This window comes from Crinia signifera, chromosome 12 (genome assembly GCF_055691185.1).
Source record: "Crinia signifera chromosome 12, ASM5569118v1, whole genome shotgun sequence".
NCBI classification, from domain to species: domain Eukaryota; kingdom Metazoa; phylum Chordata; class Amphibia; order Anura; family Myobatrachidae; genus Crinia; species Crinia signifera.
In genome coordinates this window covers 19,485,551-19,499,604 of record NC_139228.1, presented here as the reverse complement: position 1 = coordinate 19,499,604, position 14,054 = coordinate 19,485,551, and the positions used below count along the sequence as shown (strand labels likewise).

Sequence of the window (14,054 nt, the reverse complement as noted above, 5' to 3'; positions counted from 1 at the left end):
CACTCCACCTGCTAATGTGCAGCAATCCACAGCAACCCGGATTATCAATCTAGCGCAAGACAAATAAAGGGAAACGTGTGACTGACTTAGTTGTGGGTTCCGCTTATTTTACAGAGGGGAATAAGTGTTTTTTTGGCCCCGTCTCCCAGTTCAATAGGGTTATAGTACAGCGCAGGCATGGACAAACTATGGCCCTCCAGCTGCTGTGAAACTACAAGTCCCATCATGCCTTGCCACAGTTTTGCCATTTGGTGCCGGATGTCACAGTGATCCATGTGGACACTGTATTTGTCCCAGTGTTGCTGCGCACGCCATGCTCCGGGCACTCTGTCATATACAGTAATCTCGCTCTATGTCCACTTGGAAAGTAAAGAATGAACCAAGCTGACCGGTGACATTCTGCAAAAAAAAAAAAAAAAAAAAAACCCGCTCCCATAGAAAAAGAAGAAGTTTTTCTAGGGACTCCAAACATTTAAAAAAAGATATGATAATTGATAATAATTCAGGACTCCTAGGTCTGAGGGGCTGATTCAGAGGTGAGCGCTAATGGCACTGCTGCTGTGTCTTTGTGCGCAGAATCTGGGTGAAAATACGGAAATGCTGCAAGAGGAGTCTTGTGTAACCCGGCCCACTGGCAGGTGTTCTGATCCACCGCCCATGTCCCTATACGCAGCATTGGAACAACATGGTGAGCTTAGTCGCAGCATTGGACATCTGAGGGTTAACCTTAAGGATACTATGAATGTCCAGCTGCCGAGGCCGGCGGGTCTGCATTGGAAAAAGCGGCAGCTACACGTCACTCATGATGCAGCTTACATTACAGCTGTACCGGGGAACACGCGCTCTGCGTCTGGCTCATGAGCAGTACTCAAATCATCACCCATTTGCCCCAAAATTGGAACAGCGTCCAACTTGACATCCGCATAGAAAACCCTCAGTAGTTCAGCATTATCATATATGAATTGTGCAATGATTTCCAATGAGACGCCTCTGACGTCTCAGCTAAATGAGGATACAGAACCGATGCGGTCTCATTAATTGCTGCAGACTTTTCAGCATCAAAAAACAATTAACCGTTTAGCAGATGTTCTGTTTCTTTCTGTAATTAGAGCTCTGTGTTTAATTTGCGCAGCCATTCCGTTTTATCACACACACACACATTCCCCATATGGATGACTAGAGACATACAAGTCCGGCACGACCAAACCCTGGCGTTACATCATGCCATTGTACTTTCAAATATTTCTATATTGTCCCAAGTGAATTTTGCCTCGAGTTGCTTTAGTATTGTGGTATCAGTGAACTCCTATGTTTTATGATAATGTGCTCACACAGCGGTATAGTCAGAACTTTGTGGGCCACAAAGGAGGAGCCAATACTTCAGACATCTCTACCCATGACAGTTATTTCTTTTAGTAGTGCCCTAGCTCAGTTTCTGAACCATAGCAGTGCCTTAGTTCACAGTATGTCACAATATGTAACACAGTACCGCCAATTTAACAGTGCCTCCACTTTATATTCTGCCACATTACAGTGCCTCCATTTCATATTCTGCCACATCACAGTGTCCCAGTTCATATTGTGTATCATTAGAATGCCCTCCAGGTCTTTTTAGAACACATTACAATGAACATGCCCAGGGGCATACCAAGATACAGTATATTGTAGCCAGTGGCGTAACTATAAATTTAGCTTCCCCCTGCAAAAATGTTTGTGGCCAATCCTTGTATGACTAGTACTTTTACCAGCGAAAGTGTTGGGTATCTGTTCATCTGGGGGTAATAGCAGCAGTAAAAGCCTCTTCAAAATGACCTCTTTCTCCTACAAGGAAGGTCAGCAGAATTAGATACTGCTGACCTTCCTCAGAAAGAGGTCCTCTGAAGAGACTTTTACTGCTGCTATTACCCCCAGATGAACAGATACCCAACACTTTCGCTGGTAAAAGTACTAGTCCTACAAGGATTGGCCAGATAGGCTTGTCAATAAACACCTATGGTTTATCAATAATCCTATACATTTCTGATATCACAAAATAAACTCCTTTATGAGAATTTTCATAATCGGGCAAAAAGAAACCGGATTTTCATGATTTTTTTTAAGGATAATATGAAATTCCATATCACATAAAGATTGTTACATTGTTCCCCTGATGAAGTATTTTTAAAGACGAAACGCGTTGGTACGTTTTCCTTTTTATCAGTTATTTGTGATAACCCATTGAAGGATCAATAAACAATTATTGGATGAACTCTTTGCTTTACTGAATTTGGATCACTCTATACGGACTGTGTATTTATAGGTGCTGCATCACTATTGGGGAATACTATATATACATACATATATATATATATATACACATACATATATACAAATATACATATATATATATATATACACACACATACATATATACAAATATATAGGATGAGCTGAATGAGGGAACGTTTCGGAGCACGGCTGCTCCGTCATCAGCCCAGTAGAATGCACACACAATACATGGGATGAACAGGTATAAATACATATGTTTAAACAAATGTGATAAAGCTTACCCGCCCCCCATTCAATGCTTCAGTGTCCCTACATCGGTAACTGTGGCTTCCGGGTCGGTGCCTGCCATGTGTCGCGAGTATGCGCTGAGCGATGCGGTTGGAGCGACACATGGGAGGCGCCAACCCGGAAGATAGATAGATAGAGAGATGGATAGAATTTTATGTTGCTTTGAGTAGTCAATATTTGCATTAACAATGTTTCCCCACCTTCCCCAATATCTTCTCTTCTGGTAATAGACTCTGCCAGAAATCTGCTCTGAGCAGGATGAAATGGACTTTCTCATGGAGGCCCTGATAATCAGGTAACAATGTAGCTGGTTATGCAGATGTATTGTGGTACTTTCCTGAGATTCCGTATGGATAGTTTCCCAAACTACATGGCCAAAAGTATGTGGGCCCTTGTTAATGAATGCGTTTTCCCATTTCAGTCACGCTCAACACACGTGGCTGAAGTCTTGCTCTATTCCATAAGCGGCATTAGTATAGGCGGTACTAAAGTACTCGGCGTCTCCCAACGTGGCACTGGTATAGGATGCTGCCTTATACAGCAAGTCCGTTCATCCCATTTCTACCCTGCTAGGGCTTCTCCGCTCAGCAGTAAGTGCTGATATTATGAAGAAGAAATGTCTAGGATTAACAGCGGGTCACGGCACGGGAACACTTTAAGACGAAGCATATAGCTGGCAGAAATGATCTGTTCTGGGTTTCATCGCTTCCTGCCAAAGCCCAAGCAGCCACATCAATGTAAGATGTGTTTATCAGCAGCTTTGTTTATTTGGCGTCCAAGTCTGTGGACAGCGGTGCACAAGTAGATTACTGTGCACGATGCCAGACATTGGCGGAAATGGGGTAAAGGACTACGGAACGTTGGAAATGTATTCTCTGCATTGCCGAATCACATGTCAACATCTTGCGGTTTGATGGAACAATCTTGGTCGGGCAGACGCCAGGATGATGAGCCCTGCTCAAATGTGTTCTGCGAATTGTAAAGTTTAATGGAGGAGTAATAATGGCCCAAGGCTGTTTTTCACAGTTTGACTTGGGCCTCTTAGTTCCAGTAAAATTAAACCTGAATAAAACAGTATATGGTGATGTTCCATCCTTTTGAAAACCGGTTGGGAGAGGCCCTTTTCTGGTTCTGCAGGACAATGTACTTGTGTACAAAGTGAGGTCCATCAATAAATAGCTTGCAGAAATTGGCTGGAAGAACTTGACTGGCTTGCACAAAGGCCCTTATTCTGGTTCACTCGCAAAGGCAAATTCATTCTCAAATGGACAAAACCATGTGCACTGCAGGTGGGGCAGATGTAACATGTGCAGAGAGAATTAGATTTGGGTGGGGTTTGTATTTCAAACTGATATCTATTTTGCAGTGTAGAAATAAAGCAGCCAGTATTTTCCCTGTACAGAAACAAAATAACTAACTCAAATATAATTCTCCCTGCACATGTTACATCTGCGCCACCTGCAGTGCACGTGGTTTTGTCCATTTGAGAAGGAATTTGCCATTGCAAGTGAACCAGAATAACCCCCAAAGACCTGACCACATACCCCATTGTTTGAACATGGGGAAAGGAACAATTGGGACAGATAACCTGTGCACTAGTACCACGTATAATTTTGAATACAATGTGTATTGTTATATAATAATCCACTATTTTGTTATATCAAATGCTACTGCAAAAATACGTCTGTGGAGGTGCACCCCGGAGAGTAAAAAATGGTACAAACGAAAGGAAGAAAAAAGTACTCTCTTTTTTTGCGTGCCCCCAAAAAAAGAGAGTACTTTTTTCTTCCTTTCGATTGCACATACCCCATTGAACAGCTCTGGGAAGACTTGGAATGACGGCTTTGAGTCGGCACCTTACTCAGAGTGGAGAGTGGAAGCAGTTATTGCAGCGGTTATTCCATACCAATTCTTATAGTTTTGGCATAAGATACACAAGAGAGGGGTGCTCACATACATTTGGTCATGTTGTGCGAATACAGTTAACAGCATTATTTCCTTACATTGGACATGGACTGCCATCTTGTGGCTAAACTCTGAACTGCACAGAACATATTAGGGAAATTTAAAAAAAGTTAACCTTGAATTGAAAAATCACATTTGGGTGGATTAGAGAAGTAAAATATAACACTATACAGGGGTGGATTGGCCATAGAACTCACAAGGAAGATTCCCAGGAGGCCGAAGCTCAGAGTAGTGGGCCCGCCCCCTCCTGTCTCCCACACAATCAGTCATAGCATTTCACAGAGCAGAGTGCCGACATTGCAAATAATCATATATGGCGGGTGCCCAACTCCATCCATTGTAACATCTGTTAAAGAGACACCCTATCTGGGGTGTAACCCTTTCTGAAGTGCTTCTGGGCGTCACTGGGAGAGGGGTGATGAGGTGTGTGATATTTGGGGGATTATGGTAATGAGCTAGTTGTCTGCATGATGGCGGGTTTGAGGCCTGTGCCCAGTGGGGGGGGGAGGTGGAGTATTATTTGAAATGTGGAGGTTTGTCACAGCAGTTTAAATGGTCTGGGGTCACTAGAGCTTCCATACAGGTGCAGTCATAATATTAATCCCGCCTATTGTTGGTCCCGCCTACATTTATTTTGATGCCGCTTATTTTAGGCCACATCTAGAAATTTTTCCAGGGCCATATTTAGTTCCCAATCAGACCCAGGCAATAATCCTGTGTAACAATTACCCACCCCCTCCCCCCCATGGAGCCAGGTGAGCAGTGCCCCACACCAAAACACCCCCCGGACTCAGTGACCACCGGATCCCCCACCCCCCGGACTCGGCGACCACCGGATCCCCCACCCCCTGGACTCGGCAGCTGCACACCCCTCCCCCCCCCCCCCGCCGCTTCAAGCTCCCCCCCTCTACTCGGCCCTGGTTACAGTGTGGCCCCAGTGTGTACTGCAGCCATGAAGTTGCCTTATTCAACATTATTTTTGATAATTAAAATAAACCTGTAAAATATACATAGAATCATATGGGGGGGGGAAAAACACTTTTGGATCATTGTTTTAATATTTTTGTAATCCCTGTGCTTTGCAAATAACCTTTGAATCAGGCCAAATACTAATGGTGGTTCTCTAATCTGTATACAGTAAATTCAGCCACCAGAATATAGTGCGATGCATAGGAGTAAGCCTGCAGACCCTTCCCCGGTTTATCCTGCTGGAGCTCATGTCTGGTGGTGATATGAAGAGTTTCCTCAGGCAGAATCGCCCGTGGGTGGTGAGTAATCGCTGACACAGTTCTGCATTGTTCATGAAAAAAGAATGTAGACAGGGATTACCATTCTAATTGATGGCACCAACGTATTGCCAACACTTATATGACAAGGGGGAGCATGATGTTGTGGCCAGGAACTGAACTCAGGATCTTGAGTGGAGTTTGTTTGTTCTCTCTTACTTGCATGGCTTTCTGCCAGGTACTCTGGTTTCCACCTACACTCCAAAAAGATACTGGCAAGGCCAATTAGCCTTAGTGTGTCCGTGTGCGTGTGTCCAGGATCATCAAGATAAGGGGGGTACTTTTTACCCCAGACCAGGTCCCGCTCCCCCCGTTGCAGGGAGCTGGGCAGTGGAGAGAGAGCGGACAGGCTGCTGCTGCAGCAGCACAGCCTCTCTTCCCAGCTCAGCATACACTGAGGGGGCCCGGTCAACCTGTCCGCGGCCCTGTGTGTGTCGGTGTGTCCAAATGATAGGGTATATAGAGTGTTAGCTGGGGCAGGGACCGATGTCAATGAATTAAACATTCTCTATAGTGGCTTCCTGAGCACTTAGGGGTACATTTACTAAAGCTTCTAAAAATAAATAGAGGTGAAATTGCCCATAGCAACCAATCAGAGATTCCTGTCTATCATTTCTTAATTGCATTTTAGAAAATAATAGACAATCTGATTGGTTGCTATGGGCCCCATCACTCTAATACTGCTTTCACATTGCAGAAATGGGTAATGACACAGTATTCTTAAATGGGACTTTAAAACGGGTCAGAGCGTTGAGACCTTTCACATTGCAGGTGAAAACCGTTTTAAAAATCATTTAATACCATTCAAACATTCAACCTGTTTAACCCCCAAGGGACACGTTTCAAGCCATTGAAATAGAGCTGTTCAAACTGCCAAAAAAACGGCTTTAAAACGTGTAGGACTCTGCTTTTTAACCGTGTTGAAATACCGGTTAACTTTAACCGGTAAATCAACTCTGGCACCTTCACATTGCAGCCTTAAACGTTTTAAAATGAAAAAAAAAAACGGCAATATACCATTTTAAAAGTGCGATGTGAAAGGGGTATTAGAAGGTTTATTAAATTTACCCCCCGAGTCTCCCAGATCTAGAATCTCCTTATTGGGGATTTCTCCAGTTTTTAGAAGTCTATGAACACGATCTTGGTGTAAAGTTATGGTCAGCGTCATGGAAACACAGTACAATTGCTTGCTGGGACAGATGCCCTGACATCCTCAGCACTTACTTGTCTACTCTCCCGGAACAGCCACACAGAGGAGTGTCTCCCGGCCAGCATCACCTGCTTGCACCCATCGCCGCCGGGAGTAGGGATGGCCATAGACCAGCAATGATTCAAAATCAGCGATGGTTTATGGTCGATGTAGAATGGTTTTGCCCTCGATGGGGCGAGAACCAGATAGTTTCCCTCCGTCGATGTCAAGCATAAACTAATTTTTTCCCCCCAAGGGGCTGCAACACAGAGCATAGATACGCCCCTGACACCCGTGAAGCCCCACCCCCACAGGCCAATCAGTCAAAGAAAATGGATGCCCATTGATAGGTAAAAACTGCGATGGTCCTCCATTGCATAGCATGCCACTATCAATGGCCAGTTGCACTATTGCCAACCATCGATGGCAATGGCAACAATGGCTATTCCTAGACGGCAAGGTGGGGGTGGGGGGGGGGGCAATGACGCAGTGAATCATGTCATTGTGTCCCCACCTCCTGTCCTACAATACCTGTAATCTCGGCACTGTGGAGTGTGGGCGGGTCCCCCTCCCCCTTTCTTATGGGTGTAGCCAGACCTCATAGTGGTTTAGCTAACCATTACTGGGTGCGTGGGATGGGCCCTATTATAAGATATATATATATATATATATATATATATATATATATATATATATATATAGTAGCTACTGCTAGTCTATGCACGAGAATGTACCAGATTAATAACAGCAATGCACTATAAAGAAAATATACTATAAAATAAAAATGATGGAAGATAACCGTAATGTAATGGACGTAGATGATATTACTACATTGGCAGGAGGTACCTTCTATAGGAGCAGTTCTGAGACACCCAGTATTGGTGGTGTATTTTTAAAGACTCCGTTACCTAGCGGGATTTTTCTCGTGCCCCTTCTCCCCTGGATGCTACCTCCATTCCAATAACCCCCCCTTCCCCCGAATTATGGGTTCAAAGTGAGGGGTGGTGATGGAAGAGCTGGTCCAATGTGGGACATCCAAAGTGTACCTTTAAAGTCCAAATTTTGTTAAAAAAGCAGGTGCTTCTAACTGGCAGTTGCCAGTTGACAACGAAACACGTTCTAAAGCACCTGCTTTTTAAACAAATGTTGGCTCTTCCATCACCACCCCTCACTTTGATCCAGTTATTCGCTGTCAGCATCAAGTCTATTGGGATACCACCACCTGCAAAATTTTTGATTACAAATCCGCATCATTGTGAGGACGTTTCCACAGCATAGGAATACACCCTCCTCCAGCGGCACACAAATCCTGCAAGGTTCATGGACTCCCACAGTACCAGTTCCACTCATTAACGGATCTTTCTTGGGGAATCAAGTATTTCTTGTCACCACAGAGCAAAATTAGGAACAAGTGGGACTCCCAAAATTAAGTATACATGCCTCTTTAAATGTCCAATTTTAATATATGTTAAATTTGAATCAATTCAGTGCACTTGTTCATATTGCATATTTTTATTTAGTTATTTGATATTAATATGCCTTTGAAAAATAAATAGAACATACTTTGTAATACACAATTGATCCAATTTTATTACTATTATTATTAGTAGTATTATTAATACTTTAGCGCTCCACCACCACTTGTTCTTTTTGTGACACAAGGAAAATGTTGACATGAATTTTCATGTTTTCTGGTGTCAATGTAGATACCGGAGCATGTGGAACCACACAAATAATGTACCGTATCCCATCACATGGCCAACAAACAGGTACCCAATCGTATTCCATTTGGAAAAAATGGGTCAAAAAAAAAAAAAAATCCTGTTCTAGTTATACTGAAATAGTTTGTAGATTACTGTTGCCACCTGCTGTTCATAGATGGTACTGTAGTTACACTTTTTGCAATGATAAAGAATGTGTACTTAACATTACGTTTGCAGAGCATTATTGCAAATGCATTCACATGATTATATCAGAACACCACCCCTATATTCCAAAGCCATTTTCAGTATTATTTAGATACTAAAACATTTTGAACTGCCAATACTTGACCTATTTATGGACATAAAAGTGATGTCATTTTATTCACAGTAGCTGCCAAATGAATAAAATCAATGTCCAATCAGACTAATGGAGTCTGGAAAGAGGGTGTTTTTTTTTTTTTATTGTGTGCTACAGTAATTGTTTAGGCTGTTCATTATATACCAGAGCTAAGCGTTGTCTGAAGGCTACAAATACAGTGGATGGCGGGGGGGATTCAATTGTGCCACAGTTATTTATATAGCGCACACATGTTCTGCAACACTTTACAGACAATATTTAAACATTCACATCAGTCCCTGCCCCAGTAGAGCTTACAATCTATATTCCCTACCACATGTACACGCACACACAGACATTCTAGGATTAATTCTGTTGGGAACCAATTAGCCTACCAGTATATTTTTGGAATGCGTGAGGAAACCGGAGCACCCGGAGGAAACCCACGCAAGCACGGGGAGAATATACAAACTCCGCACAGTTAGAGCTATGGTGGGAATCAAACCCATGACCTCAGCGCTGTGAGGCAGTAATGCTAACCATTACACCATCTGTGCTGCCCAAGTACATCACTGCCCGTGTTACACATTGCAATGTTGCTGAATAGAGGACGTAGGCTTCATAATAAACAGTAACAATTAATGTACTAATACAATCTTGGGTACTCTTTACTTAGAACGGCGCCCACGATTTTGATCGTGGGCATCGTTAGTAAAAAATCTCGGGCATCTCGGGCATTGAATGCACTAAAAAAATCGGGTGCGATGCGACCGACGCGATGCCCGCGATTTCCCATAGGGAACAATGTTAAATGTCTCAATTGACACAATTTTCCTGTTCAATGCCTCAATTGACCCGATTTTTCCATAGGAAACAATGTTAAATAGCCCACAGAGGCCAAATAGGCACCCTGAAGTGTGAAATGGCCTCCACAATTGTTAACGCCACCCCACGATCAACGTGAACCCGAAGCGTGGCGAGCCCACGAGGGGCGGCGGTACGCGTCCTACGACCTTTTCATACCCCCACTATCCACGTCAGCGTGGAGTTGAGAATAGAAAGTGTGGCGAGCGCAGCAAGCCACCGCGCCCGAAGCGTGGCGAGGGGACGCGGACAGCTGTGAAGCCCGCGAGGGGACGCGGATGCCTGTGAAGGTATACGCGTCCGCTCGCCACGCTTCGGGCACGGTGGCTCGCTACGCTCGCCACACTTTCTATTCTCAACTCCACGCCGACGTGGATAGTGGGGGTATGAAAAGGTCGTAGGACGCGTACCACCGCCCCTCGCGGGCACGCTGCGCTCGCCACGCTTCGGGTTGACGTTGATCGTGGGGTGGCGTTAACAATTTGGGTGGCCATTTCACACTTCAGGGTGCCTATTTGGCCTCTGTGGCCCATTTAACATTGTTTCCTATGGAAAAATCGGGTCAATTGAGGCATTGAACAGGAAAATCGGGTCAATTGAGACATTTAACATTGTTCCCTATGGGAAATCACGGGCATCTCGTCGGTCGCATCTCACCCGATTTTTTTGCGCATTCAATGCCCGAGATGGCCATGATGGGCGCCCTTCTAAGTAAAGAGTACCCAATCTTGCACTAATGATGGTCAATTCTGGTGTTTCTAACACTGTAACTGTTGTCTCTTCCCAGAATCAACCATCATCCTTAACAATGACAGACCTGCTTAACATGGCCAGAGATATCGCCTGTGGCTGCAAGTACCTAGAGGAGAACCACTTTATTCACCGGTACCTACTAAATGGCAATCAATAGATATCAGCCCTACTTACAATTAATGCAATACATCCAATACCAGCATCATAACAGGGCTCAAGTGCAGCAGTAAGTACAGCGATGACCAGAGCGCCTCGGGATGCTCCAATCAGCTGTACAGACTGCCTGTCTGGAGTGTCTAGATGCTCTGACTGTGCTGCATCAGCGATTCTGGTAGCAGGGTGGTGCCAGACAGAAGCGAGGACTGTGGGGAAGCGATGGTTCTGCCCCCCGAACCCTGGCCCCGATTACAATGCAGTCACTATTAGCATCGCTGCTGATTACGTGTACTTATCAGTGATGCTAATCAGTGTATCCGTAATTATGAAGTTTCAAATATAGATTTCATGGATAACACCACAACATTATAGTAATTAGAGATTAATACTATCTTTGTGAGTTGTCATATTGATTTATCTGCCTGTACACAGAGTTCACCTGCTGCCTGCAGAACCCTACGGTCACCATGTACATAATCTGGTCCCTCCCCTTCCTCCCAGGCTGCGCACACAGCTCAGACGCAATCACCTTCCGCCAGCACCAAACCCTATAATCAATCTTTGATAGCATGGTGAGTGGGTGGGGCAGGAACCGCTGGGTCTAGCTGGATCCTGGTGATCATACCAGGATCCATCTAGACCCAGTAAGACATTGCGCAATACATACACACGCAGAAACCACCAACACTACTGCACATGTAATAATGTATGAAAAAGTGAAAATTAGGGGGGAAAAAAATAAAAATGTTGACCTTTTCATGTGTCACCAACGGATTTCACTTGCGATTCGATCCCGATTCAATTGGGATCAAAGCGAACTGCGAGCAAAACGCATTTGATTTGGACTATGTAGTACAGATCCGTACTATATAGTCTTGCTTGCAGTCTGTTTTTCTATTCAATTTTAATGCCACGGATCGGAATCGAATCGGCATCGAATGTGGGTGAAAACTGTCCATGTCCATTTAAATTCAATTAGATTTTGCTTATATATGCAAAATCGAATAGAAAATTAGACCAAATCAAGCCGTTTGCACAGGGCATATAAAGCCAAATTTTTCGGCTTATAAAAAAAAACTCTGTGGAGTGACACCATAAAATATCAGAGATATACTCATCTGAATGGTGTAACTATGATTTGGACGCCCCCCGTTACTAAAATTTGTGCGCCCTACCCTTCTATTGCTGTCCATTGGTACCAGCAGATCCTCTTGTCTGCAGTCCCGGTGCTCCTCCTGTTGGAAGGTCACTTGCAAAATGGCCGCCGCCTTAAAGCAGACCGTTATTTAGGACGCAAGAGGAGGTCGTCACCTCCTCTAGCATCCTTAATAACCGTCTGCTGTGACGGCCATTTTGCAAGTGACATTCTAACAGGAGGAGCACTGGGACTGCAGACAGGAGGATCTGCTGGTTCCGGCGGACAGCAGTGGACTGGTGGGCGGCAGTAATGAGGAGGGGCAGGGCGGTGAGCAGGGGGAGGGTGACTGATTCGGCAGCGGTGGCGGCCCCATTAACCCCCAGCAATAGGTTCCGTAGAACCCGCGGTGCCCAAACTTACCTATCACCTCCAAGCCACCGCGGGATCTGCAGAGCTATTGTTACGCCACTGCTCATCAGAACAGCAAAAGCATATTTCTGGGTTATGCTGTTACATTGCTATAAGTTCTATTGATTCCACTAGTAGTACTACAAAAGTACTCATGTCACACAAATGCTATGACCGCTTACGCGTATAAATTTATCAATACCGGAACTTTCTTCCACCAGCGATATTGCAGCCAGAAACTGCCTGCTGACCTACGCCAGTACAGTACGTGTGGCCAAAATCGGCGACTTTGGGATGGCGCGTGATATTTACAGGTGAGGATGTCTAGGTTACCAGAAGACTACTTATATGTAGTAACTTTTTTTTTTTTATTCTACATATACATGTAATGCTTTTCTACAGCCGATTGTGTTTACAACTGTCAGCCCCGGGTCCTGCCATCGCAATGTAGCCACAGGCTTGCTAAACTCATTAACCTCCAGGTGTCACCTTATTGGAAGAGACATGCTTGGACTAACAGAGCTAAGATACAGTATATGGGGCGTCTTTAGAATATATTCCTATGTTGGTGCTGTGAGTTCATTATAACGCAGGACTTAACTTTTGCTGAAAGTAGACATCTCCTCATTAAAATAATATCGGCGGTTCCCAAACTCGGTGCCCTGGATTGGTGGTCCAGACATAATTCAAATTATTTATGACCAATGTAATCATTAAAACCAGAGCTGGTGTCCACCAATCATATGTAGACAAACCTGTTCCTCACCATATACTGTAACTGACCCCAGGATGACCTATAAGCACAATCTAGTTCATTTAGTACGTTTTTATGAACTTCACAATAAGAAAGTGTTAGCCTAGCGGTGTCGTGAAAAAAAACATTTAATACTCCAGGGCGTCGTGATATAGATATGCATTGGATTTAATGTCATTTTATAAACCACAGACCATACCCATCCCTGCACCAATTCCACTGGTAGAACCCCTGCAAAACTTGCGTTCTGTACAGATCCCTAGGTACCATGCAACCCAATTATTTGATGTGAAAATATTCCAATATTTAAACTTTACATTTTAAAAACATAAAAAAACGATAAACAGCCCTAGACCTTAAATCAGCCTAGATCCGGCATGTCCAACTATGGACCTCCAGCTGTTGTGAAACTACACATCCCAGCATGCCTTGCCATAGTTTTAGCATTTCCTATAGTAAAACTGTGGCAAGGAATGATGGACCTTGTAGTTTCACAACAGCTGGAGGGCCATAGCTTGGACATAGAGAAAAAAGCATGGAGACAAAGAACAAGGTTTCCTCTGAATTTCCACTGCTCAGCACTAGACTTTAGCTTTCAGGGTTGGTGGCTCTATAGCAATGGGGGCCCTCACCGTGGGCTACTCCAGCAATAGCGCCCACCAGCCCTAAGCCGCTCAGCACAGGGATAGAATCCCAGGGTTTTAGACCATACAAAAGAAAATGTAGGTCATGTAATGACAGCAGTAAAGCTATTATCGAAACCACAAGTACCAGCATGCCCTGGCAGAGAGGGCACACTGGCACCTGTAAAAATATAATACACACATCTCTATGTTCCATGAAAACATCCCATAAACTAGGTCAAACAAATATCCATATTATCCAACGCTAATGACAAGTCCTCCACGGACACTACCATTGGAATGAATGGTAATGCTCTGACTG

The 14,054-nt window shown here is 44.2% G+C and overlaps 1 protein-coding gene and 1 long non-coding RNA gene across 6 annotated transcripts in view; one reads left to right on the top strand and one right to left on the bottom strand.

Moving 5' to 3' along the window:
- The window catches only part of LOC146050176 (uncharacterized), a 135,371-nt gene that overhangs the window by 86,717 nt on the left and 34,600 nt on the right, over positions 1 to 14,054 (bottom strand). The gene's annotated exons all lie outside the window — the stretch shown is intronic.
- The window catches only part of LTK (leukocyte receptor tyrosine kinase), a 156,861-nt gene that overhangs the window by 130,071 nt on the left and 12,736 nt on the right, over positions 1 to 14,054 (top strand). Inside the window, exons 22-25 of the mRNA XM_083167062.1 lie at positions 2,787 to 2,851; positions 5,660 to 5,789; positions 10,688 to 10,785; positions 12,577 to 12,669. Coding sequence (XP_083023188.1) covers positions 2,787 to 2,851; positions 5,660 to 5,789; positions 10,688 to 10,785; positions 12,577 to 12,669 — 386 coding nt within the window. The remainder of the gene's footprint in view (positions 1 to 2,786; positions 2,852 to 5,659; positions 5,790 to 10,687; positions 10,786 to 12,576; positions 12,670 to 14,054) is intronic.